The sequence below is a fragment of the Microtus ochrogaster genome, chromosome 21 (genome assembly GCF_000317375.1).
Source record: "Microtus ochrogaster isolate Prairie Vole_2 chromosome 21, MicOch1.0, whole genome shotgun sequence".
NCBI lineage: Eukaryota > Metazoa > Chordata > Mammalia > Rodentia > Cricetidae > Microtus > Microtus ochrogaster.
The window spans coordinates 261751-289631 of record NC_022022.1 but is presented as its reverse complement, the minus strand read 5'-3'; the positions used below and the strand labels follow the sequence as shown (position 1 = coordinate 289631).

The 27881-nt window shown below is 46.8% G+C and overlaps 2 protein-coding genes across 7 annotated transcripts in view; both read right to left on the bottom strand.

The window, feature by feature from the left end:
• The window catches only part of LOC101984860 (polyamine-modulated factor 1), a 30612-nt gene extending 13766 nt beyond the window's left edge, over positions 1 to 16846 (bottom strand). For all 3 annotated transcript variants that reach the window (XM_005356873.2, XM_026784020.1, XM_026784022.1), the window contains exon 1: positions 16581 to 16846. In XM_005356873.2, coding sequence (XP_005356930.1) covers positions 16581 to 16732 — 152 coding nt within the window. In that variant the 5' untranslated portion in view covers positions 16733 to 16846. The remainder of the gene's footprint in view (positions 1 to 16580) is intronic.
• A 72-nt stretch (positions 16847 to 16918) lies between these two features.
• Positions 16919 to 27881, bottom strand: part of Slc25a44 (solute carrier family 25 member 44) — a 14321-nt gene continuing 3358 nt past the window's right edge. For 2 of the 4 annotated variants that reach the window (XM_005356871.3, XM_005356870.3), the window contains exons 2-4: positions 26656 to 27293; positions 21587 to 21714; positions 16919 to 19357 (exon numbers count right to left, since the gene is read on the bottom strand). In XM_005356871.3, the coding sequence (XP_005356928.1) occupies positions 19166 to 19357; positions 21587 to 21714; positions 26656 to 27280 (945 nt within the window). In that variant the 5' untranslated portion in view covers positions 27281 to 27293 and the 3' untranslated portion in view covers positions 16919 to 19165. Of the gene's footprint in view, positions 19358 to 21203; positions 21306 to 21586; positions 21715 to 26655; positions 27294 to 27881 lie in introns of all 4 variants that reach the window. The other 2 variants (XR_003377848.1, XR_003377847.1) reach the window with 2 other exon arrangements.

Sequence of the window (27881 nt, the reverse complement as noted above, 5' to 3'; positions counted from 1 at the left end):
CACCACATACAGGTACAGACCAGTCTTTGGGATATTGCGCATTACGGAGGTGGGTGGAGACTGGAGGGGCTCCATGAACACAAGAACAGAGGTGCTGAGGCTCAGGTAGTGTGACTCAAGGGCAGTGCACCGTGTAAGCATGTGTACAAAGATGCTGTAATCATGGAAACATTCAGAGGACTACTGGTACCTGACCCTGTTCCAAGCATTCTGTATGAAGTAACTTATCAAAATTTGACAAGAACCTTGTGAGGCAGGTTCCATTACCATCCTCTCCACTGCTCAGATGAGCAACAACTAGCAAACAGAAGCTTGTCCAAAGTCGCTCAGCTGGGACAAGATCCAGCCAGCTAGAACATACACGCCAACACTCAAGGAAGGGAGAGGGTCTGAAACACAGCCTCTGAACTGACTTGTGGCAGAGAAACTATAAAAGGCCAATGGGTTTGAAGCATGGACCAAGATAGGCCCACACCTACACTTTGCAATGCTTGTCTTGATCAAAGGGACTGAGACGACATACCTGAAGATGGCAGAGACAGCGAAGACAGTAAAGAGGGTGCCCTGCAAACATGTGAAGGAGAGGGAAGGATCCGGCAGGGGGAGGACACAAAGTCCGTGAGCTGGCAGGCCTACATGACTAAGGAGAACAGGGCTTGGACCCCCTCCTGCAAGTGGAGGGCAGCCAGCTGATTGTCTGGTGGACACTGGGTGCATCATTCTATGCTGAAAACTCCTTTATCTGGCAAACAAGCTCGGGTGCAAGGGCCACGTAACAGCTTCACACCGGCCAGCAAGCGAACTGTAGATTTGAGGAAGGAAAAAAGCATCCCATTCCTTATTGGTTACTCCTGAGTGCCCCTATCCCTGTTGTGTGGCAGGACCTACTAGCCAAAATGAAAGTCCAAATCAATTTCACTGGGAAGGGGGTGACAATCCCCTTCGCCTTATGTCTGGACCTAGAGGAAGAATATAGGCTTTGTCCACAGACACTTACTTTCAGAAATGTCTCCTTCATGCTCAAACTCCAACATTCTATTCCTGGAATACAGCAGAGACCAACCACCCAGAGCTAGCAATCCAGCCGCCCCCAGTTGTAGTTACCTTAAAGGCAACATCCCATGACTCCAGAAGCCAAATTGGGCATCACCAAACATATAAACTGACTACCGGAGCACGGAATTCTAGTGCATTGCCAGTCAAAAATCTGGGGACCAAGCTGGGCGGTGGTGGCACACGCCTTTAATCCCAGCACTAGGGAGGCAGAGGCAGGCGGATCTCTGGGAGTTCGAGGCCACCCTGGTCTACAAGAGCTAGTTCCAGGACAGGCACCAAAGCTACAAAGAAACCCTGTCTCGAAAAACCAAACCAAACCAAAAAAAAAAAAAAAAAATCTGGGGACCAGTGATTACTGGCCAGTGCAGAACCTCAGGGAAGTTAACAAGTCGATTGAAGATATTCACTTAACTGGGACCTCCGAGGGAATAGGCAGGAACCAGACATCTCGGCAGGGTCAGGCGTGAGGTGTGAGTCTGGGTCCTCAGAGGGAGTAGGCCTGAACCAGGACCTCTGTGGGTCCAGCATTGGTCTGTAACATCAAAGGGAATAGGTCTGAGCAGGGACTTGTGGGGAAAAGGTTCCTCTGAGTCTAGGACCTCTGAGGAAGTAAGCAGGTCTCTGCAGGTCCAGGCACACCTAAGCCTGGAACCTCTGCAGGAGGGGATCCAGACCAGAATTTACAAAAACAGGGCAAAAACCTAGGCCAAAGTAGGCCTAACAAAGCAAACTACAAGTGAGCAGAGCAAGGCCCAGGAGCACTGAGTTATCTCCAGGAATACAGAGTAACCAATGGGGTAGCTAGAACTGTGACACTGACTGTACCATGAGGAACAACCACCTGAGCTTTCACTGGCACCAGAAGATTATTCAACAGAATCTCAGACAGCCCCAACCACGCCTATTAAAGAAAAAGATGAATAGAAAAGGTAAGCTCACAAGCTACACCACAAAGAGCAACACAACACCAGTTAAAAACTAAATACCCTACAACAGCAAGACCTGAATAACCAAAAATGTCTGAAGCAGAAGAAAATGACCTAAAAAATAACCTCAAGAGAATGTTTGAAATTCTTAAAGATGAAATGAGAAATTCCCTTAAAGAAATTGAGGAAAAGACCAACAAAAAATTGGAAGATATCAGCAAATCACTTAAAGAAAACCAAGGAAAAGAAATCAAATATATAAAAGAAACTATTCAGGACTTGAAAACTAAAATAGAGGCAATAAAGAAAACACAAACCAAGGGAATTATAGAAATAGAAATCATGAGAAAATGATCAGGAACCACAAATGCAAGCATAAACAGCAGAATACAAAAGATGGAAGAGAAAATCTCAAATGCTGAAGATACAATAGAGGAAATAGACTAATCAGTTAAAGAAAACATTAAATCTAAGAAAAACTTAACCCAAAGTATCCAGGAAATATGGGACACCATTAAAAGGCCAAATCTTAGAATAGGTATAGAAGGAGAAGTTCAACTCAAAGGCACAAAAAATTTATTTAACAAAATCATAAGAAACTTTCCCTATCTAAAGAAAGATATGCCTATGAAGATGCAAGAAGCTCACAGAATACAAAATAGACTGGACCAAAAAAAAAAATTTCCTCTTGCCACATAATAATCAAAACACTAAACATACAGAGTAAAGAAAGCATATTAAGAGCTGCAAAGGTAAAAGGCCAAGTAACAAAGGTAGACCTATTAGAATTACACCTGACTTCTCAGTGGAGACAATGAAAGCCAGAAGGTCATGGTCAAGCATTATGCAGACATTAAGAGACCATGGATGCAGCCCAGACTACTATACCCAGCAAAACTGTCAATCACTACAGAAGGACAAAACAAGATATTCCATGACAAATCTAGATTTCACCAATACCTAGATACAAACCCAGCCCTACACAAAATACTAGAAGGAAAAGCCCAACCCAAGGAAGATGGTTACACCAACGAAAACACACACAATTGATGATCTCATAGCAGCAAATCCCAAAGAAGAAAAAAATGCACAGATTAACATCACCAACAATGGAAAATAAGTTAACAGGAGATAGCAACCACTGGTCATTAATATCCCTTAATGTAAATGGACTCAACTCACCCATAAAAAGGCACAGGCTAACAGATTGGATAAAAAAAAACTGAATCCATCCCTCTTCTGCATAAAAGAAACACATCTCAACCTCAAAGACAGACATCTTCTCAGAGTAAAGGGTTGGGAAAAAAATATACCAATCAAATGGACCTAAGAAACAAGAGGGTGTATGTTGTTCCTTTGGAAACTACAACTCCCAGACTCCTCCTGAACTATGGATACCTGTGCGCACACCTGCGTACAGGTATGGGACATCCTTCCCAGACACCCTTCTGCTCCCCGTTAAAAAGGCAGGGCCACACGAGGCTCTCTCTCTCGTTCGCCTTTCCTTGTGTGTCCTGCACGCCTCCCCGCCCTTTTGTGTTCCCCTCCCCCATTAAAGTGGACCCACGTGGGAGCCACCGTGTCGTGTCTGTGTTTGTTCCGCCGTGTGTGTCTGTCCTGTGCCCCGTGTTTTAAGAAGAACAACCCTGTTTTTTTTTAAGAAGAACAACAGTGTAGTTATCCTACTATCTAACAAAATAGACTTCAAGTTAAAAGAGACAAAGAAGGTCATTTCATATTAGTTACAGGAAAAATCCATCAAGAGGAAATTTCAATACTGAACATCTATGCCCCAAGGGCACCCTCATATGTGAAAGAAACACTTCTAAAGCTTAAATCATACATTAAACCCCATACACTAATAGTGGGAGATTTCAACACTCCCCTCTCACCACTGGACAAGGCAATCAGACAAAAATGAACAGAGAAATAAGAGAACTAACAGATGTTATGACTCAGATGGACTTAACAGACATCTATAGAATATTCCATCCAAACAGCAAAGAATATACCTTCTTCTCAGCACCTCATGGAACCTTCTCAAAAATTGACCAAATACTCGGTAACAAAACAAACCTCAACACATACAAAAAAGTTGGAATAACCCAATGTACCTTATCAGATCACCATGGTATAAACCTAGAAGTCAACAGCAATACTAATTACAGAAAACCCACAAACATATGTAAATTAAACAATACTCACCTGAATCACCAATGGGTCAAGAAAGAAATAAAGGGAGAAATTAAATACTTCCTAAAATTCAATGAAAATGACCACACAACATACCCAAATTTATGAGACACAATGGAAGCAGTGTTAAGAGGAAGTTCATAGCACTAAACGCCGACATAAAGAAGCTGGAAAAATCCCACATTAGTGAATTGAAAGAACATTTGAAAACTTTAGAACAAAAAGATGCAAACTCACCTAAGAGAACTAGATGGAAGGAAATAATCAAATTGAGAGCTGAAATCAACAAAATAGAAACAAAGAAAACAATACAAAGAATCAATGAGTCAGCCGGGTGGTGGTGGCAGCGGCACATGCCTTTAATCCCAGCACTCCAGAGGCAGAGGAAGGGGAATCTCTGTGAGTTCGAGGCCAGCCTGGTCTAGAAGAGCTAGTTCCAGGATAGGAACCAAAAGCTACGGAGAAACCCTGTCTCGAAAATCCAAAAAAAAAGGGGCTAGAGAGATGGCTCAGAGGTTAAGAGCACTGGTTGCTCTTCCAGAGGTCCTGAGTTCAATTCCCAGCAACCACATGGTGGCTCACAACCATCTGTACTGAGATCTGGCACCCTCCTCTGGCGTGCAAGCATACATTGAGGCAGACTGTTGTATACATAATAAATAAATCTTTAAAAAGAAAAAAAGAAAAAAAAAGAATCAATGAGTCAAAGAACTGGTTCTTCATGAAAAATCAACAAAACAGACAAGCCTTTACCAAACTAACCAAAAGACAGAGAGAGAATATCCAAATTAACAAAATCAGAAATGAAAAGGGCAACATAACAACAGACACGGAGGAAATACAGAGAATCATCAGGTCATATTTCAAAAACCTGTACTCCACAAAACTGGAAAACTTAAAGGAAATGGACAACTTTCTGGATAAATATCACTTACCAAAATTAAATCAAGACCAGATAAGCAAATTAAACAGACCTATAACTGCTGAAGAAATAGAAACAGTCATCAAAAGTCTCCCAACCAAAAAAAGCCCAGGACCAGATGGTTTCAGCTCAGAATTCTACAAGACTTTCAAAGAAGATCTAATACCAATACTCCTCAAATTAGTCCACACAATAGAAACAGAAGGAATATTGCCAAACTCTTTTTACGAGGCTACAATTACCCTTATACCCAAACCATAGAAAGACATTACTAAGAAAGAGAATTACAGACCAATCTCACTCATGAACATTGATGCAAAAATACTGGCAAATTGAATCCAAGAACACATCAAAACCATCATCCACCAAGATCAAGTCGGCTTCATCCCACAGATGCAGGGATGGTTCAACATACGAAAATCTGTCAATGCAATCCACCATATAAACAAGCTGAAAAATAAAAACCACATGATCATCTCATTAGATGCTGAAAAAGCTTTTGACAAAATACAACATCCCTTCATGATAAAGGTCTTGAAGAGAGCAGCGATACAAGGAACATACCTAAACATAATGAAGGCAATATACAGCAAGCCAACAGCCAACATCAAACTAAATGGAGAGAAACTCCCAACGATTCCACTGAAATCAGGAACAAGACAAGGTTGTCCACTCTCTCCATATCTATTCAATATAGTTCTTGAGGTCCTAGCTAGAGGTCCTAGCTAGAGCAATAAAACACCAAAGGTAGATCAAGGGGATACAAATTGTAAAAGAAGAAGTCAAACTCTCACTGTTTGCTGATGATATGATAGTTTACATAAGTGATTCCAAAAACATTAACTCAAAAAAAATCAGTAGCCCTGCTGTACACAGATGATAAAAGGGCTGAGGAAGAAATCAGAGAAAGAACACCCTTCACAATAGCCACAAATAGCATAAAATATCTCAGAGTAACTCTAACCAAACAAGTGGAAGACTTGTATGAAAAGAACTTTAAATCTTTGAAGAAAGAAATTGAAGAAGACACCAGAAAGTGGAAAGATCTCCCATGCTGTTGGGTAGGCAGAATTAATATAGTAAAAAAGGTAATCTTACCAAAAGCAATCTACAGATTCAATGCAATGCCCATCAAAATCCCAGAAAAATTCTTCACAGACCTTGAAAGAACGGTACTCAAGTTCATTTTGAAAAGCAAAAAACTCAGGATAGCCAAAACAATCCTGGGTAATAAAATAACTTCTGGAGGCAACACAATCCCTGACTTCAAACTCTACTACAGAGCTACAGTACTGAAAACAGCCTGGTACTGGCATAAGAACAGACAGGAGGCTCAATGGAACAGAATAGAAGACCTGGATATCAATCCACACATCTTCAAACACCCTATCTTTGATAAAGAAGCAAAAAATATCAAATGGAAAAAAAAAGAAAGCACATTTAACAAGTGGTGCTGGCATAACTGCATATCAACATGTAGAAAAATGAAAATAGACCAATATCTATCTGTTGTTCCTTTTGGAGACTACAGCTCCCAGCATCCCCCTGGACTGGAAGCTGCACAGGCGCAGGGCATTTCTCCCAGCTGCCCCTGTGTTCCCCATTAAAAACAGGGGTCACCACAAGCCCCCCTCCCTCTCGTCTCTTCACACCCGTCCCTCATTTGTTGTTGCCCCCCCATTAAAGTGCACCCACGTGGGACTGCCGCGTATTTGTGTCTGTCTCCTTCCTACCCCGCACCGTAATGTGTCTCGCGTAACATCTCTACTCTCTAACCCCACAGACAAGAAAGAATAACATTTTTGGTGCCGTCGTTGACTCGGGAACCTTTCTGTCCAGGTGCCCTCGCCTGAGGCCTTGGCTCTGGGCTTTTGGCGCCTCCCGAAGCTCGGGGCCTCTCCCAGGACAAGGTCAGGACCGACAACCTGCGACTGCCCCCACGTGTTCAATGCGGCCATCTGGAACCAACAGCGGCCCCTTCCCCCGGCCTTCCGCCCTCGGCTAAACCTGTTTCCCTCCGCACCTGGAAGTTTGGTGCTTCCAGTTCTTACCCCTCTTTTTCTGTCCTCTTTACGGACGGGCAGCCCCAAAGGCTTAATGGCCCCCTCCTAGCCGGGTCTGTTTCCTGTCAGAAGCTAGGTTCGGGTCGATTGGGCTATAACACGGCCCCCTACTTACTCAGCGCCTATAATTAGGGCTGCGGCATTCATGGCACCTCCGTGTGCCTTCTGCGGAGTTTCACAGTTCTAGCCATGGGTGCTAAGTCTTCTAAAACGATTCCCCCGTCCTCCCGTCTAGGGCAGCTGCTGGAAGCTCTAAAACCTCACGCCCTGATTCCCTCCGTGAAGTTATCTACATTAATCCGCCTTTGCTCTAAAACTTGGCCAAAGTACAATTTACAGGGTTCCTTCAGGTGGCCTTCTCAGGGTTCATTTGACCCCGATATTTTACGGGAATTAGCTAATTTTTGTCACGGTTCAGCTAAATGGAAAGAAATGATGTACATTATGGCATTTTTTTACAAGGCCATTAAGATTGACCCCTCCACTGCCTCTCACCGTTCACCTGCACACATGTTCTTATCAATGCCATCCCTCCAGGAACCCTCTGCTCCCGCCGCCGTGGATCCCGTGGACAAACCTCCACCCCACCCCCCAGCCCCACCCCAGGCCTCGAGGGGCCACTCCCTCTCACTCGGCCCAGTCGAGCGACAGCGACAGCTCACCCATTCCTCTTTCCTCCAAGGTCTCTTCTAGGAAGACTCACCTAACGCCTCTAAACATTCTCCTTCCAGGTCCCCAAGAAAGTCCCATTCCAGATCTGCAAGGACTTCGCCTAGCCCCTCCGACAGAGTCCCTCCCAGGTCACCTAACCGCTTTCTTTCTAGATCCCCAAGAAAGTCTCGTTCCAGATCTTCAAGGACTTCACCTAGCCCCTCCGATAGAGTCCCTCATAAATATTCATCCAACAGGTTGCACAAGCAGCTGGAGGCTTTCCCCTGCCGCAGGTCAGGTCGCAAAGATGGCTAGAAACTTCTTCGGACTCTTCTCCTTCCCGTCCTACGCCTCCCCCTCGATCTTCCAAAGCCCCTCTAGGCTCCCGCCGTCACTAATCACCACTCTCCCGCTGTTATTCACTTAAAACACCCACACCTAAGGATATCAGGTTCCTAAAAGCTACAGCAGCCTCCTGCCAGATCTGCCAAAAGATAACGGCCCAGAGTTTACTAACCAGATTTCTCAAAATCTGTCTAGGGTACTTGTAATCCCCTGGAACTTCCACATACCATACCGCCCTCAGTCTTCAGATAAGGTAGAACGGACTAACCGCTCTTTAAAGGAAGCTCTCGTTAAGATGTCACAGGAACTCCACCTCAACTGGCTGCCAAGCTTGAAGGAATTCCTCATTGGATTCACCTGTCACATCTTAAACCGTTCATCTCCACGGCTCAAGACAATCCTTCATACACGGTAACTCAGACAGGACCTTGTTCTCTTAAGTTCCAAAGGACACCAGGTTCAGCCCCCTCTACTCCAGTCTAAGGAAAACAGTGGTCCTGTCCGTCACTTAATCCTCCTGTGTTAACACACCCTCCCTTCTTTAAATTCCTAAATAATCATCCAGCTGTCGTTACAGATATCATCGTCAAATACGGCTCAGGGGGTAAGCAGATTCTTAACAAAGTTCCTTGACATAACAGGTCAGTCGCTGACTGCAGCAGTGACCCTGAAATGTTAAGGAATATACGGTTAAAATCTATTTCTTTTAAGACACTTTCTTTAAACTACAGGACACCAGCCCAACCCACCTAAACAAATCAAACACAAGCGGATCATTAACGGAATAAGTTAATTTTTTATCATTCTTAACCCCAGACCTCCTAAAACTCCCCCACCCCAAATCTCCCCTTTAATTTTCCAAACCTCCTCCCAAACCTCCTCTCCCCTTTAATTTTTTCCTCTCTACTAATGCGACTTTTGTCTTCCAGCATCTTAACTATGACCCAGCTACTCAGGAGGAGCCAGACAGATGCGATTTCTTCAATCAGCCACCTTAAAACGCCAGCAAACAACATAACCAACAGGACATCCCCAGAATAATCAGACACTCCCTGGATCCCTCGACACCCAAAGGACATCGTCAGAATAATTGGACACTCCCTGGATCCCCCGACGCCCAAAGCCAGCAGGAAGCAGTCATGAGAGACCAGGCTACGCCCCCATTCCCTACCCTTTAAGACCCCCCCCCAATTTTTTTTAAAATAAAACCAAAAGGGTGAAATGCTCTTCCTTTTGGAGACTACAGCTCCAAGCATCCCCCTGGACTGGAAGCCACACAGGCGCAGGGCATTTCTCCCAGACGCCCCTGTGTTCCCCGTTAAAAACAGGGGTCGCCACGAGCCCCCCCCTCTCCTTTTGTCTCTTCACACCCGTCCCTCACCTGTTGTTACCCCCCCATTAAAGTGTACTCACGTGGGACCGCCACGTGTCTGTGTCTCCTTCCTACCCCGCACCGCCGTGTGTCTCGCGTAACATCTCCACTCTCTAACCCCGCAGACAAGAAAGAATAGCACTATCACCATGCACAAAACTCAAGTCCAAATGGATCAAAGAACTAACATAAAGCCAGCCACACTGAACCTTATAGAAGAGAAAGTGGGAAGTACACTTGAAAGCATTGGCACAGGAGACCACTTCCTAAATATAACCCCAGCAGCACAGACACTGAGAGAAACAATTAATAAATGGGACCTCCTGAAACTGAAAAGCTTCTGTAAAGCAAAGGACACGGTCAACAAGATAAAACGACAGCCTACAAAATGGGAAAAGATCTTCTTCACTAACCCCACATCAGAGGTCTGATCTCCAAAATATACAAAGAACTCAAGAAATTGGACACCAAAAGATCACATAATCCAATTTAAAAAAAAAAAATGGAGTACAGACCTAAACAGAGAACTCTCAACAGAGGAATCTAAAATGGCTGAAAGACACTTAAGGAAATGTTCAACATCCTTAGTCATCAGAGAAATGCAAATCAAAACAACCCTGAGATTCCATCTTACACCTGTAAGAATGGCCAAGATCAAAAACACTGATGACAACTTATGCTGGAGAGGTTGTGGGGAAAAGGGAACACTCCTGCATTTGCTAGTGGGAATGCAAGCTGGTACAACCCCTTTGGATGTCAGTGTGGAGATTTCTCAGAAAATTAGGAAACAACCTTCCTGAAGACCCAGTAATACCACTTTTGGGAATATATCTAAAGGATGCTCAATCGTGCCACAGGGACATGTGCTCAACTATGTTCATAGCAGCTTTGTTTGTCATAGCCAGAACCTGGAAACAACCTAAATGCCCCTCGACTGAAGAATGGATAAGGAAAATGTGGTAAATTTACACAATGGGGTACTATACAGCAGAAAAAAATAACAACATCTTGAAAAAGTCAAAGGGATCAAGATATGGATTCATCACTCTTATTTTAAGCCTGTTGAGCAGACGACTCTGCCAGCAAATAGAAAGTCTCCTACACCCAACGGACCCCTTAAAAGCTAAGGACCCTGCCCTTACTCTTATTTGCTTCTGGCTCTCTTTTCCATTGGCAAAATTAGCCCCCAACCCCCCAACCACAGAACATTAGCTATCTGGGTTCTTTCTGATACTGGGGATGGACATATCATCTCCAACCTTACATCCCATGCATCCTGGGTACTTATTTCCCCATGTTCTCAGTAGATCTCTGTGATCTTGCCCAGATGGCCTGGTCTGCATGGAAACACCCTGTCTTATGACTGCTCTGCAGGTTATGGGTGTCATAGATCATACTTAAAGGCCTGCCTAAAGCTATCAAATTCTATGTTTGTTCTGGACCAGCTACCTGCACCTGCGGGGGACCAGGACAATTCTATTGTGCTGCTTGGGATAATAATCAATACAAGCAACACACAGAGGGGACTCCCACATCAACAGTCAGCCCCCTTAATAATGTCATACTAAGGCTTGCTCTCAGCCCCAAGGACCAATTAATCAAGCTGTTGCTCTCCTATCGGCTGTATGCAATTACCTAAATAAGTTTCAGTCAAACTGGACCCAGACCTGTTGGTTTTGTCTACACCCGTCTCCTCCTTACTACAAGGACATAGTCATCTCTTCATACATGGAACTTCTTCCCACATGACCTGCCCATGGGGAACCCACACCAAGCTTATATTAGGATCAGTCCGCAGGACTGGCCTTTGTATCCTGCCATCTAACATGTCCATCCTGGTGGCTTATCTGGCCCTCTGCAACTCCACTGCTTTATTACCAGCATGCCCACCACCTGTTACCACCTGAAGGCACCTGGTAGGCATGCTCCACAGGACTTACCCCATGTTCTCACACCCAGATACCACAACAAAACAAGAGTTTTGCGTCCTTGTTCAAATTTCCCCGAGTTCTTTATTATTTGGCAGAGAGCATGACAACCCACCTAGTCACCTTTCCCTACTCAACAGTGGCGCTCCACAGCACCCGACTCCCACTTTGGTGGCTCTAGGGACAGCTGGGGCGGCCAGAATAGTTACTACTGTCCTTGTGTTACAGCATGAAAATCACAGAACTTTAGGTGCCCTGACTGATCAAGAGCTGGCTGAGCTGGAAAAATCTATTTCTCATTTAGATCATCCCTCAGTTCTTTAGCAGAAACCGCTGGAGAGTAGACCTCCTCCTCTTACAACAGGGAGGACTATGCCTGGCCCTAGAACAATGTTGCTTTTATGCTAATCACTCAGGGGTGATAAAAGAATCTCCTCCTCTGTCCCCGGTGCACAAAAGGTTACAGGATAGAAAAAACAAAGGAGGAACAGTTCTAACTGGTATGAAACCTAGTTCTTGAAGTCCCCATGGCCACCACCTTAATAACCACATTGGCAGGATCCCTATTAACCCTATTGTTCGCTCCAATTTCTGGGCCTTGTATAGTTAATACACGTCTCTGTATTATAAAAGAAAGTGTGGAGCAATTAAGCCAATGGTCCTTCACAGCCAATACACGCCCCTGCCTACAAATAATATACAGCCCACTACGTTCAAAGATTTGATTTATGTTTCAACTCAAGGGGTGAATGAAGAGACCAGGGCCAGTTTGCTAAGACCTCTGTATTATATTACCCCACCATGCTATGTTGACTCATGTCTGGCTTCAACCAGACCCTCAGGAGATTGTCCAGTCTAATAGACAATCAGGGTCCTACCCAGTCACAAGCAGGAGCTGTTCTTGCTATTTTCAGTCAAACAGACCCCTGACACTGCAACCACAGTTGCCGACCAGATGTCATGAGCCAATCATAAAACGATTCCTGTACCAGTATGGGTCTATACCCAATCCCTTCAAAGTACTCTTAACCACAATTGCAATTCTCCTAAGCAGGCTTAAAAGGGGATGCGTCACCCTCCCCTGGGGTCAATGCCATTTTGGGTGGACCCCAGCATGCTGACTTTTCTGTTGCTTTCTGCAACTGCATATGGGGTGTCTTCTGGTCATCTGGGCCACCTAAGGACCCCACACAAACCACCCAGACCCGTTAGATGACTGACATGAAGAACAGTGTGTGACAACTTCTGTCACAGATAAAAGCACTTTGCCCTTGAAATTGAAGACTTTTAAAAGCTTGGAAGAGTTGGGAGGAGGAAAGCCAGGAACCCAAATAGCTGCATCCATCATCCTACGAGTGTGGAGCCCAAGACTCAGAAGGCTGAAGCCGCAGGAGGATTCTAAGTTTGAGCCAGCTTGGGTTACATAGCAAAACTGTCTCAAAAAGAAATAAATCTGGCCAGGCGGTGGTGGCACATGCCTTTAATCCCAGCACTCGGGAGGCAGAGGCAGGCGGATCTCTGTGAGTTCGAGACCAGCCTGGTCTACAGAGCTAGTTCCAGGACAGACTCCAAAGCCACAGAGAAACCCTGTCTCGAAAAACCAAAAAAAAAAAAAAAAAAAGAAAGAAAGAAAGAAAGAAAGAAATCTGAATTTGTAAATGACTACCGGAATTCTCTAGTTACTCTCCAACCCACTCTCCTGAGCAGTTCAATTAATAAACTATTCTTTCAAAAAGTAAGAAAGTAAGTAACATTTACTGAGTCCTTTCTATATTGAGACCAACTGGAGTGTCTATTTAACCAAGGAGATTGTTCTAAGTGAGAAAACATCAGGGGGGAAAAGAGTCAGGTCTGAGGCACTTGCTTGGCACTCCTGAGCAGGCCCGAGGTTAAAGGTGAAACCATGTGTACTGGAGGGTGTCGATACAACTGAGGCCAGAAGAGAGTGTGCAGTCTGACAGTGGTGGCAAGACTGGAGATGCGATTCGAATGCAGGAATGGCCAGTGTGAACTCCCGAGCAGGCCTGGAAGGTGATCAGACAGCAGAACCCTGAACCATCTCAGGATGGTTCAGGAACCCTGAACAGACTCAGGAAAAGAAGACGGTAATCCACACAGAGCTGGGCTGCTGTATGGGACATCTTGCCGGAGACAGAGGTCTGGCATTCAGGAGATGAACTGGGGCTCCTTTATCTCCTGATTTATCTTGAGTATCAGCATGCGCTATTCATGAGCGTCAGGCAGAATAAACACTGTGAGCCAGGCCAAAGCCCTGAGAGTCTGACACTGTCTGAGAGGAAGGTGGACTATCATAGTTTGAATAGCAAGTGACCCCTTAAGGGCCATGTATTCAAAGTCTGGCCTCCAGGCTTTGCTACTCAAAGGTGGTGGAACTGGGTGGAGTGAGCCCAGTAGAAGGAAGTTAGCTCACTGGGGCTAGATATTGAAAAGGATATTGGGACTATGGCCCCTTCTTCCTTCCGGCTGCTAACAGCTGAGCTGTTTCCCAGTTTGATATAAGTCAAAGCAATTGTGAACTGAAACCCCTAAAGTGTGAGTGAGAACAAACCCTTCTTTCTCAGGGATCTCTGGCTTTTATTACAGAGACAGAAAGCTAACACAACCACAGGATATCTGAAGTAACAGGACACTCAGTCTTGGGTTTCTGACCTTTGTTGAGGGGCTTTCTGACAGCACATTGTTAAACATCATCTTCTTCGTTCTTTTGTTTTTTCAGATTTATTTATTATGTATACAGTGTTCTGTCTGCATGTGCACCTGCAGGCCAGAAGAGGGCACCAGATCTCATCACAGATGGTTGTGAGCCACCATGTAGTTGCTGAGACTTGAACTCAGGACCCCTAGAAGAGTAACCAGTGTCCTTAACTCTGAGCCATTTCTCCAGCCCCAAACATCATCTTCTTTAGAGACTGAGAAGTTTTTGGACTCTGCCAGCTCCTTAAAACCCAACTGCTGGGGGCTGGAGAGAAGGCTCAGTGCTTAAGAGCATTGCCTGTTCTTCCAAAGGTCCTGAGTTCAATTCCCAGCAACCACACGGTGGCTCACAACCATCTGTAATGGGCTCTGGTGCCCTCTTCTGGTCTGCAGACATACACACAGACAGAATATTGTATACATAATAAATAAATATTAAAAAAAAAAACCCAGCCGGGCGGTGGTGGCGCACGCCTTTAATCCCAGCACTTGGGAGGCAGAGGCAGGCGGATCTCTGTGAGTTCGAGACCAGCCTGGTCTACAGAGCTAGTTCCAGGACAGGCTCCAAAGCCACAGAGAAACCCTGTCTCGAAAAAAACAAAACAAAACAAAACAAAACAAACCCAACTGCTGAGGCACAGTAGTATCTGTGAGTCCAGGAATCTTCTATTTTTACAGTAGCCAAGGTTGAGAACACTCAGATTAGCATCCACAATACATCTGCACACAGACTTGTACTTCCCTCTCAAGCTCTCTTTGGTCTATAACAAAAATGGCCCTGATTCAACAACAGGTGCACCCTGTTGTGGGGTCAAAGACATCTTACTTCATGGAAAAATCTTTTTTGTCATTCCCAACACCAACTGGGACCACACAACCCTTCCACTCTTCATCCTGCCTCCAGCCTCCATGTGCTGGGGTTACAAGTGAGTACCACCATGCCCGCCCATGTCCACTCCACAAAAGCAGGACATTGGTCTCAGTCACTATTGTATACCCAGCAACTCTGAGAGTTCGGGACCAACACTGACAATGATTATTTGTACTATAAATAACTTAAGGATCTACAGCCAAATAGTAGGGTTTTGAGGAGATTAGAGTCTGGACTTTGGCTGGGAACACGGTGAGTGTGGAATGACATAAAATATTTACAGACTGTTTTATCAAACTGCCATGGAGGCTGGAAAGGCAGCCCAGTCATTAAGAATACTGGTTGCTCTCACAGAGAACCCAGGTTTGCTTCCCAGAACCAATATGGAGGCTTACAATCATCAATAACTCTAGTACCAGGAGACCTGAGGCTCTCTTTGGCCTCCAAGGGCACCAGGAACACATGTGCATACAAACATACAAGCAAAGCACTCATACCTATGAAAAAGAAATCTTTTTAAAAAAAATTGTAATGCAAAACCGGGTTCTAGTTGAGAATGTCGGCCTGATTTCACTCCCCCTCTGACCTGCAGGCAAGGACATCTCTACCATAAAGATCTGATTAACTTTACTTTATTTTTCAAAAATCTACTTCTTTCCAATTCCAGCTGCATCACTTCCTCAGCGCAGATCCCTCTTATCTCGTCCAGTACTCTGTACCACATCACTCTCGCACTAACTAATCTGCTCATTGTGTTGCCAAGCCCTGTGATTATCTTGTTACAGACAAGCCATCAATAGTAACCTGACTGCTTTATCATACCCGTGGCACCAAACACAGAGGAAGCACAAAGATGTTTGTTAGGCGGTAAGAGGCAGACCACAAGGTCCATGCAGAAGAATAGCTCTGCAGGCAGGTGTGGGGCGGGCCTTTCACCTCAGGGACTGCGCGAGGGCCATCAGAGTCCAAGACAAGCTGGGACAGTTTGTTGAGACCCTGCCTCAAATAGTCTTTATATATATAAAGACTTGCTTTTTATGCGTATGTGTGCTTATCTGCCACAGCTGCGCTGATGCTGGAGGTCTGAAGTTGGTGTCAGATCCCCCTGAAGCTAGGGTTAGAGGAAATTTATTACAAGTCGCCTGACCCGAGCGCTAGGACCTGAACTTGGGTTCTTTGGAAGAGCAGCAAGCACTCTTAACCAATGAGCCATTTCATTTCATTTGAAGAATCATGAAGGTCGACAGCCGAAAGTTCCTCCTTAGGACCATCCGTTTAGCCCTCGCATTCGCCCGCGCCTTCCACCCGGCGCGCCAGGCTGTCGCCTCGCGGGAGGGTGGAGAACTGGATCTAATTGCAAGTCGGCGACTTCCTTCTCATCCTCTGCAGGTTAAGCCAGGGGAGAACCCAAGTCCTAGGCTTTTGCAGAGACGCCAGATTCAACCATACTAGGATGCCCCACGTGACCGTGCCAGCCAGATCTCGCGGGATTTACGACCCGAGGACAAACCCTCCCGCCACCATTGGTCTCCACCTACCTCCTGGCGGCGACTAGTTTCTGGAGAAAAGTGTCCAGTATAGTGTCAAGGAGTTCCACCCTGGAGATGGTCGTGTCAACTGGCACAGATTCTGGAGAGAAGCCCTCGGGCCCCTTTTCCACAGCCTCATTACTATGGCTCACGTCAGCCATGTTGAAACCGAACCGCCAAAATGAAATGGCCCCGCAGCCCCTCCCACCAGAATCTCTGATTGGAGAAAAAAAATGCCCCTCACCGAACCGGATAGGGCGGGGCAATTGCCAGAGGCGGTGGGTCAGGGACACGTGGTGCCTTGAATAATTTAGTTCCAGGACTGGAAAAACGTTCTCAAGCTGAAGTTTGGGGCCTCAATAAAAACTTTTAATTACATTTCAAAGATTTCATACAGTGCAACAGTGAATATTCGCTGCTAATATCCTCGATAGTCCATTTTTATCAAATGCTTAAGTGCATTTTCTTCCCCATGTTTTCCAGTCTTTTCGAGTTTCTAAAATAGGTTATGGACCAACAGGTTGAAATTTCTAGCTGTCTTGCTCTCCAGTTTTGGAAAGACGGGCGCCCACTGGCCTATTCTAGTCCCTGACTTCGGATAAGAAAGTAGGGGTCAGGACAGGGTGCCTAAGGAAAGGGAGGAGAATCGACAGGAGCGGGAGAGACTACACACTGCACAAGAAAATGGAAGTCAGAGAAACCCTGTCAAAAAAAAAAAAAAAGAAAGAAAGAAAGAAAAAATAATGAAGTCAGGAGGAAGAAATAGCCTAAGGCTTGAGAAGCAGGACCCTCCCGTGGTGTCCGCACTCTGCCCCAGTAAGGAAGGCTCAAAGAAAGATGAGAGACTGACTCAAGAAGTCACGCTCAGAAAAGCTTGTGGTGTGGGGGTCCTTGCTTCCATTGTATTGACAGTACTTGGGTGGATGTGAGGAGTAAAAAGATTTAAAATGATCTGTGGGCTCTGCCCTTCAGATGACTATGGACAAAATTGGGGGACTCTAGCAATAAAGTGCAGGAAGTGAGGCCTAGCAGCACACAGTAAACCCAGAACTCAGGAGGTGTGTGGGGGGGGGGGGATCAAGAGTTCAAGGTCATCCTCTGCTACGTGGTGAATCAAACCCAGCCTAGGACGCGTCTTCAAGAGGAAACGAGAATAGACTACAGAGGTCAGTACAGAGATGGCTCCTACTCAGGATGGAAGAATGTGGAGCAGCCATGAGAAACGAGAAGGCTTCAGTTAGCTAGCACCTTCCAGATTGGCACCATGACGTTTCCCAAGGCATGGGACCACTAAAAAAGGTTGAAAGCATCACCCAGGCCATCATCTTAAGTAGGCAATTTGACTGCCTTCTTCCCACTCCACGGGCCATGTTTCTCTGGATAGGCTTGGTGGAGGCTGGGAAGAAGCCCCTGCGGGAGCATCAACAATTTTGGCAGTATGAGGCTGGTCACTGAAGTGGGCCTGGCCTTGGGTGTCTTCCTGACTGTTCTTTCTTCTGCTGCCACCACAGGGTACCATGACTAGGATGACACTTCACAACCAAGGACAAGAAAAACAAGGGCAGTTCATATTCCAGAGTCCCGCTGGGAGACACCTGTTGTTCATCTGGGGGACAGGTATGTAAGTGGCATTGCTGCCTGGGGCTCAGCGCCTCCACTGCTGCCTCCGGGGCTTGGCTCAGCTGGCCTGAGGAGAGAGCAGTGAGGAACACGCACCTCTCATTACTTGCCAAGCCAGTGGCTTTCTCAACCTGGCTTCAGGGAAATGTTCCAGTGTAAGTTTGATCCACTTAGGACTGCGCCCTCCACTGTAGTCCCAGTGGAGGCCAACAGCCCATTCTTGTCTTCAGTGTCCCCGGCCTAAAAGGGAAGGGAAGGGATAAAGAACCGGGATCGACGTCACAGTTTTCCACTTCTCCGAGGAGGGCTTCTGACAGTAGACCCGATGCTGTCAGGACTAGTTGCCTGCTTCACAGATGTTCAACTATACAAACCAAATGAAGCCTTGGCATTTCTCCATCTTAGTAGCTCCCAGAGAAGACGAACGCCCTGCAGAGTGCCCTGCCCCCATTTGTCCCCAAAGGTAGGGCAAAGCAGAGTAGTCCAGTGGACAACTCGGTTCCAAATTTAAGCAAGCATAAGAAATAAAGGGATAAAGAACTGGGATCGACGTCACAGTTTTCCACTTCTCCGAGGAGGGCTTCTGACAGTAGGCCTGAAGCTGTCAGGACTTAAAAGTCTTACGATGGAAAAGCAGGGGACAAGCAAACTCTATAGCAGCTCCTCTCCAGGCCTGAGGGGCTGACACAGAGAGAGGGGCATCAGCAAGGGGCCAGCAGGGTCCTGTGGAGGTTGATCTTCAGGCCGTGACTGGGTATGAGGACCTAGTGAGGGGCCCAGATCTGGGAACAAGGAAGCCAGCACAGGACCTCCTCAGCAAGAGCCGTCCAAAGTTTCTCGTATTGTCCCAGATAGGTCAGCGGGCCAGAAGCAAGATGGGTGTGTCGTGGTGGCATTCACAAGGATACTCTCCTCCCTGCTCTACCCTGGCCCAGAAGAATGTGTGAAACCACAGCCTTTCTGTCCGCCATTGGCTACCAGTGTCTTGAGTCCACCAGCTCAGGTCGGAGGCTGAGTTTCTTGAGGCTCTCGTAGCCCACCACGATGACGATAGTAGAGGGTGTAGCCGAGATGATTCGAGCAGAGAGGCCCTTCATGAGGCCCCAAGGTCCCTCTTCTGCCATCAGCTGTCTGAAGGTCAGGATGATGGAGCTCTTGCCTTCAACCTGGAAGAGTCACCACAGTAAGGGCTACCAGCTGTCTCAGTCACAACCGCTCTGCTCACCCACACTATGCATCAAGACTCAAGTGGGAACTCTGCTTCTAGGGACAGCAGTGACTTCCTCCAAGCTCTGGTCACAGCACTTCTGCTGCACACACACAGAACCCTAGTCACACGCTCCCTGTCCAGAGCACCTTCACAAGGTCATCCCAGCCCTGTCCCCCCCCAGCCCCCTGCTGTGCCTTCTTCAGCACCCCCTCCACACCTCTTTTTCTCCTCTATCTCATCTCACCACTTGGCTTCCACAACCTCCTTTAGCCATGTCAAGGGCATTTTCAACTTGGCCCTAGCCTGCGCCCAGCCTAGCCCCACAGAGCAAGAGACCTGTCTTTTCTCTGGGGTTGCCTCCTAAAACACCTGGGCAAGGTTAAGGAAAGAATGGGGCCAGCCTTGGTTCTCCAGGATAAAGGACTGGAGAATGCAACTCCATCCCAATCAGATGCCAGTGCCTTTACTTTCAAATGTTGGAAGCACTCTTTCGTAGGGACAATTCCCTAGATCTGTTGCCCGCTCCTGTGGACGTGATAGTAGCACAAAAATCGACTTTACCCCGAACTGTTAGGGTTCCTTTCCTTCCTTCCTATCCTCACCGTATCCCAGTGACCTTCCCCACATATCTCTTCCTGATTCTCCACCTTTCATCCAACATTACCCTAGTTACACACTGAAAGTCCCCTAGGACTTGATCCAGTAAAATCGACCCTTTGCATAGCATGTACCATATTCAGACCCTATTCTTGGTGCTAGCTAATTATCTTCAGAGCTGACTGTAGACAGCGATTACAACCTCTGGGCAGCTCCGAGTTGTCGGTATTTTGGATGAGTCTACACAAGTACAACCTGTGAAAGCTACTTAAAACCATCTCAGCCAGTGGCATGGCTCAGTGCTTACCATTGAGCCTGAAGACACGAGTTCAATCCCCTGGAACCCACACAGTGGAAAGAGAAACCAACTACGTAAGTTAACCTCTCACTTCTACATGCTCATTATAGTGCGCGCACGCGCACGCGCGCACACACACACACACACACACACACACACACACACACACATACACACCAAAAAACAAACAGAAACAAAAAATCCCACAAATTTCTCAGCTGGCACAGTGACAAGTACCTTTAATCCCAGTACTTGGAGGGTAGAGGCAGGAAAAAAATCAGAGTTCAAGGTCATCCCTAGCTACAAAGTGGGTTTAAAGCCAGCCTTGCTGAACTCTGAGACTGTCTCAAAAACAAGAAAAGACCAAATACTGGGGCAACTTCCTGTGATCTTAGGACTTGGTATTAGGAATTCAAGGCTGGCCTCATTACAGCCACAGCCGTGAGACCAGACTGAACTATAGGAACTGTCTCAAAAAGAGCCAAAAAGCTGTGGAGCTCAGATGGCTCAGTACTTGCTTGGAAAGTCCAGCACTTCTAAAAGCAGGTGTGAACCCCAGTACTCAGAGGTAGAGGAGGGTCAGGAGTCAAGGGGCTAGTTATAGAGCCCAATCCAACTGGAGATACAGGAGGACCTGTCTTTAAGGATGGGGAGAAAAAAGGACCAGCAAGATGACTCAGTCAGTAAAAGCTCCTGCTGCCAAGCCTGACAACCTGAGTTTGATTCCCAGGACCCAAGTTTTCTTCTCGATTCTGCTCATACCATGTCAATCTCATTTACACACGCATGCATACACAATAAATAAATAATACTTTTGAAAGGAAAAAGGACATTTTCATCTCTCTTCCCATTTTTTCCCAGTCTTGCTTCCTCCTCCCTCCTCCCAGATCACAACTGTAAAGATCACCTCTTTGACTTCAGTCTCTCATTCTCCATGGAATCATGGCCAAGTGGAAACATCAGAGACTTCTGAAGTCAATATGAAGCAGTAATTCTAATCACCACAAGCCTGAAAGGCAAGGAAGCAGGCAGCTCAGGGCCTAGGCTAGCAGAGTATGGAACAGATTTCAACTGAAGCCTAGAAGAAAGCAGGATGAATTCCCAGAGGCTGGAGATGTAATGGGTAGAGAAGTAAAAGGTGCAGACAGTAGGAAAACAGCTGCATTCAAGCGCTCAGCTGGTAGCTGCACAGATAAGCACAGGAAGGGACTTGCATGATCACAAGGCTGACTAGACATCAGGGTTATGACACACTGAGGTCACTGGACACCGGGAAGAAGGCAGTGTTACCTGCACACGGGTTCGGATGACATCCATAGGGTTGGTGAGGACGGAGGCAGTGGCTGCAGCCAGGGGCCCGGAGACGGCTTGGAAGACAATGTGAGGGCAGTCCTGAGGACACAGGCGCGACAGCTGCTCTGGAATCCAGGGAAAGACAGCGCCTCAAGATACAAGGTACCATCCACCCACCCTCACAGTGCCTCTACAACCAGGACAAGCCCTCAGCCCTCTGTCATCCTGGGCCTCTCCACTGCATCCTTTGCTTCTCTGTTTCTACTTGCATCTGCCAAAAATTCCTACTGTCCATCTCTGGGGCTTTTCAGGAGTCACTGTGGACACATCACCCATTTAAAAAGGACAAGACTCGGAAAGGGCTTTAAAAACTCTGCTTTCTGCTGTAAAAACAAGGGCACATATTGCATGTTGCCTTAGGTGGCATTCTAGTAGGAAACACTTAAACCTCATGATTAGCCAGGCAGGGCACGGTAGCTCCAGCTTGTAATCTCGGTACCCAGAGGCTGAGGCAGGACTGCTGAGTTTGCTAGCACATGGCAGCTAGAGCTTCAGTGTGAGGCCCTGTCTCAGACCATGACTCTGATCCACAGTGGTCTCTACGGAAGGGACTGGGTGACTGCCATGGATAAGAAGGCTGTTCGTTACAAACTGCAAACCTTTTCCTTTGGGGGTTGGAGGAAGCTCAGGCTAGCCTGGAACTCAGGGTGGGGTAAGGATGAGCTCTGCTCCTCCAAGCACTGGGATTACAGACATGCGGCACTACAGCTGGTCTCCACGGTGCTAGGGCAGGTTCCGAGGGCTCCATACATGCCAGGCAAGCACTCTGCCAATTCAGCCACATTCCTAGCCCTTCAAATTCATTTGGAATTTTTGGCTATGTAAATATTTTTACAAATATAAACAATATCAGAATGGAAGTCTTACCCTACAGTGAGGACCAGTTTATTCCAAGAAAGAAAAATGGCCTGGTGTGAAGGAGCAAGTCTTTAATCCCAGCACTTGGGAGGGTTCAAGGCCAGTTTCAGACATCCAGAGCTACACAGAAAAATTGCCTCAAAGAAACAAAACAAACAAACAAAAGCAGCATCCAGGCATGGTGATCACTTGAAAGACAAAGGTATGATGGCCGGGAGTCTAAGGTCCTCTTTAGCTACAGGTGAGCTCCAGGCCAACAGGGCCAGGAGTCTAAAGTCATCTTCAACTACAGGTGAGCTCCAGGCCAACTTAGACTACATGAGGCTCTGTCTCAAGAAAACAATAGGGGTTCAGTTAGCAGAGTGCTCACCTAGCACACACGGAGCCTAGAATGTGTAGTGCCTGGCACACACGGAGCCTAGAATGTGTAGTGCCTGGCACACATGGAGCCTAGAATGTATAGTGCCTGGCACACACGGAGTTCTGGGTTGATCCCCAGCAAATAAACACAGGCATGGTGGCATACATCTAACTCCAACACCCTGGAAGTAGACACAGGAGGATCAGAAGTTCTAGGCTACATGAGATTCTATTTAAAAAAAGAAGAAAAAAAAAGCCAGGCATAGTGATGCATGCTTGTAATTTTTATAATGACAGCCATGTCTCACAGAACAAGAGCAATAACACCAAGGCCTATTTCTCACAGTGCCACTGGGAAGCGTGCCTGCAAATCAGTTCTCTGCTTTACTCTCTTCTGAGGTGAAAGACATGCGCTCATTTATTTACTCAACAAAGATCCAGTGAGTACCATGGGTTGACCAGCCTAGGTTTCAAATTCTTGCCCTCAGGAAGCACACATTCTAGTAGGAGAGAAGGGATATTAATCAAAAAGTAAAGCATATAGCTATGTTTAAGGTGCATACTATAGCTAAAATAAAGTGATGAAGAAGACGGGAATGCCAAGGGGGGGGGAACAGGCTGGGATCTTGTTTATTTATTTATTTATGGATTTTTCGAGACAGGGGTTTCTCCATAGCTTTTGGTTCCTGTCCTGGAACTAGCTCTTGTAGACCAGGCTGGCCTCAAACTCACAGAGATCCGCCTGCCTCTGCCTCCCGAGTGCTGGGATTAAAGGTGTGCACCACCACCGCCCAGCCAGGCTGGGATTTTAAACGCAGCAGTCCGGCACTTCTTGAGAAAGCGAAGGGTAGAAACTACCTGGTGGTGGGAATATAAGCCATGTGTGCCTGGGCAAAAAGGTTTCCAAAGATAACATCTATCAAAAGTGCCAGGTAGCGGCGTGCCTGCGGGGTTCAGAGGCAGCAGAGCAGGACGTGGAGCAGAACAGCTGGAGCAGTGACTGAGACTCGAGGTGACTAACCAAGGATCCCGAGGACACTGGAAGAATTTAGTCTTTTATGCTAAAGATTTCCACTCAGAGTTTCTCTTCTACAGACCTTAAGAATTCTTTTTCAGGTCTTAGTTCTGGTAGTTTGTGGCTAGGTCGGTGAAGGTTTGAGGTGTGGGAAGACAGGGCTGGCAGGCAGAAGCCACTTCAGTCTCAGCTGACATGGCAGAATTCTTTAAGCCTGGCAGAGCCACCTCTTGCCCAGTTCCTACCTGTGTTTTGTCCCAAAGTCAAGCATGCCAACAGAAACAGGGTGACCTGAAGTCTGCCTCAGGGGTGCCCTTTTCTCCCGAAGAAGGCATTTTGCAGACATTAGACTGCAGCATCAGGATCTGCACTGTCTGCCTCCTGGGTCCGTAGGCATGGCCCCAGGCCTGCGTGCTGCACAGGACTCAGGTTCCAACTCTCCTCTGTACACCTGCCACTTTCCTGAGCTCAGAGACACTGGAGAGAGTTAAGAGGGTAGGACAGCGTCCATGTTGTCTTGCCTCTTTATTATTCGTTCAACAAATGTTTACTGAGCACCTGGAATAAACCCAGGCTGACTCAGTTTGACTATCTTCTGGCTAAGTGAGTTTAGACACCAGTAATAAATGAATATTTATTTAATGTTTGCTAAATGCCAGGCATTATGATAAACATGAGATCCGTGCAGACAAAGAAGAGCCACACATGTGGTGCATCCCTTTAATCCAATACTTGGGAAACTCTACATAGGAAGCCAGGCCAGGGGGTCTACATAGAGAAACCCTGTTTCAAAAATAAAACAAATAAAAAACAAAGAAATATTTTCATTGATCTTAAGATTCTAATTAAGAATCTAGCGGGAAGAAGGTGGAAATTTTTAATTAAAAAAAATTTTAATAAAAAAGAATCTAGAAGTTGGGGTAAAATAACTGCAAACCGAAGTGTCCAGAAGGAGTGAAGGAGCTAAAACAGAAACAGCCCTCTTTCCAACAGGGCAAAGAAGTTCTTGTTGGGCACAGTAGCACGCATCTTTAATCCCAGCACTCGGGAGACAGAGGCAGGCAAATCTCTGTGAGTTCGAGGCCAGCCTGTTCTACAGAGTGAGTTTCTGGACAGCCAGGACTATGAACAACCTATAGCAAAAAAAAAAAAAAAAAAAAAATTTCTTTGTTATTCCTTTGTTATTTAATAAAGGTGACATATAAATTGAGGCCTGAAGCATGAGAAGCCAGCCACATGAAGAGCAGAAGAGAAGGTACTCCAAGCAGAAGGCTCTACCACTGAGCCGCATGCCCAACTTTGGGCAGCAGAGGCAGGAGGATCACAAAGCCTAGGCCTGCATGGACTGCAGAACAACCTAGCAACTCAGTGAGATGCTGTCTCAAATCAAAAGTATAAACAGGGGCCAGTATGTGGCTCAGTTGGTAGAACTTACCCAGCATAGCTGAAACAGCACGGCATAAACTAGATGGGATACAAGCCTTTAATCCTGGCATCCAGGAGGTAGAGGAAGGAGGATTAGAAATTCAAGGTCAAGCAGCATGGCCCACACATCTATCAGGTAAGCTAGGGCTATATAGCGAGGCCTTATTTCAGAAAGAAAAGAAAAATAAGGTCGTCTTCAAGAACATAGTGAGCTGGAGGCTAGCATGGGATACAAAATGAAGACCCTGTGTCAAAACCAAGCTGGGCATAGGACACGTGCCTGCCGTCCCAGCATGGGATGGACGGAGAGGCAAAAGGACCGTAAACTTGAACTCATTCTCGGCCTCTTGGGTGCAGAGCAAGCTGAAGGCCAGCTTGGACAATATGAGACCTTGACTCAAATAAGAAGCACTAGGTGGTGGCGCATGCCTGTAATCCCAGCACCAGGTAGGTAAGGCCAGCATGGGGTACAGAAGTCCCACTCAAAACAGAAGATGAAACAAAAACAAATAAAAAAAAACACACACACAAACTTCAAGAGCAAACACAAAATTAGCTAAGTGTGGTGGTGTAATTCCAACAGCATAAGAGACAAAGGCAGGACCTTATAGAAAAGTTCAATGGCCAAGCTTCTATGTATGTGTAGGGTGCACGAAGCCTAGTGCTCCAGCCCTCACACTACAGACAGAGCCTGCAGAGTCAGAGTCGGCTGAGACCTCTGCACAGGTTTGGCTGACAATGCTACAGAATGTGGACACACAGGGAAACATAACTCCAAGTATTCATGAAATCAAGTGAGGGCCAAGGCCAGCGGCAGACTCCAGAGAAAACACCCTCCTGGGAACCTGCTCTAGTTTTATTTGGTCTGGCTTTTCTGCAGTGCTAGGGATTGAGCCTCAGGGCTCACACATGCGAGCCAAACTCTCCTCAACTGAGCGACATGCCCAGTTTTCCTCAGAGTCTGCTGATGTAATCCCAGCACTTACGGAGCAAAGCACTGCTCTTAGCCCTACAGTGTTGGCCTAGAGTGAGTTCAAAGACAGTCTAGGTTAAACGGGAAGGCCCTGGCTCACAAAAACACAAGAACAAGCAATGGTTGGCAGAATGTACTCCCAAAGGGCCACAGTGACAGTGCAGGGCTCGATTTTACCACGAAGTCTAGATGGAATGCTATGATTAAGTAGAAGAAACAGAGCTAGTAAGACTAGGGTTCAGCTGGGTTTGGCAGAATGCAGCTGTGATCCTGCACTCAGTGGGGCTGATTTGATACCCTCTCTATACTCATCTCCACTCTAAAAACACACAGGAACGACGTCAGTAAGTATTCCCCTTCCCAGGCCCTGCTTACCTGCATAGAAGTGATAAAAGGGCCACCACACAGCACTGTTTGGGATGTACGTTAGCAGTGAGGCCACATAGCCTCGGTAGAAACCTCGAAGCCCATCAGCCCGCAGGATCTGTCTGATGATGTCCTTAGTTTGACCAAAGGCAATGAGCCCTTGTCCCTCTAGGTTCCCAGGAACTTGGAAGCGACCCATTTTCTCGCCCTTGCGCTGCATCATCAGGTGCTGGGAGACCACATCTATGGGCACTGTGATGCTCTGGGCCACGAGGGAGGCCGAGCCGCCAGCTACCAGTGATTTCACTGTGTTACTCTGGCTGTAGTCGGCTACAAATTTCCGGGTAAGCTCATAAGTGGTGACATAGCATTGGCCAGAGATGAGAGTGAAGGTGTTGACCAGGAAGCCCCGGTAGAGGCCAGCCACTCCCTCTGCTCGCAAGATCTTGACAAAGGCATCAAAGGTCCCATGGTAGAGGCTCTTGCCCTTCTGAACCTGCAGCCGGGTGCGAATGAGGGTGAACGGGTACATGCTAACGCGGATCATCATCGTCATTGCCACACCAAACACATAGAACTTCTTCTTGTCCAGGTGTTCCCACTCGATGATCTGGATGTTCCGCTTGTCCTCCATTGTGCCCGGAGACCTAGGATGGGGCAGGTAGGGGGATGTGAGGACTGCGTTTCCCTCCTGCCTAGGCTTCAGTGTCACCCCCTCAGGCTGTATCTCTCGGGATACTCACCTCAGCAAAGCCTAGATTGCCTGGTTCTTTCTGTCCCCCCGCAACCCAGAGCAGCACTCTGCACTTCTGTCTTTGACCAGTCTTTCCAACCAGAGTTCTTCAGAAGTCATTCCTCAACACATGACAAGGCTAGATCACTCAGCCCCTACTCAGCTTGTAGGACTGTCCATTCTGAATTTTGTCTCTGCATAGGTCTTGGCATCAGAGCCCTGAACATGGAGCATTCTGTTTTACTTGCCTGGGTACGCTTAGGATGCTGCAGATAGTCCATCCACCTGGCACAATGGAAGGTCTACAGGGCTAACAGGATGTCACTAAGTGCGACACCGAGACCGGAATGCTCCTGGTTCCTGAAGAAGCAACCACCTTTGTCCTTTCATCCCCAGTGTGAGCCACCTCACAACTTTGCTGCCTCTTACCTCCCTCCTGCCCCCTCTGCTGGCTGCTCTGACCGCCCCGCCCCACCGCTGCCTCTTACCTCCCTCCTGCCCC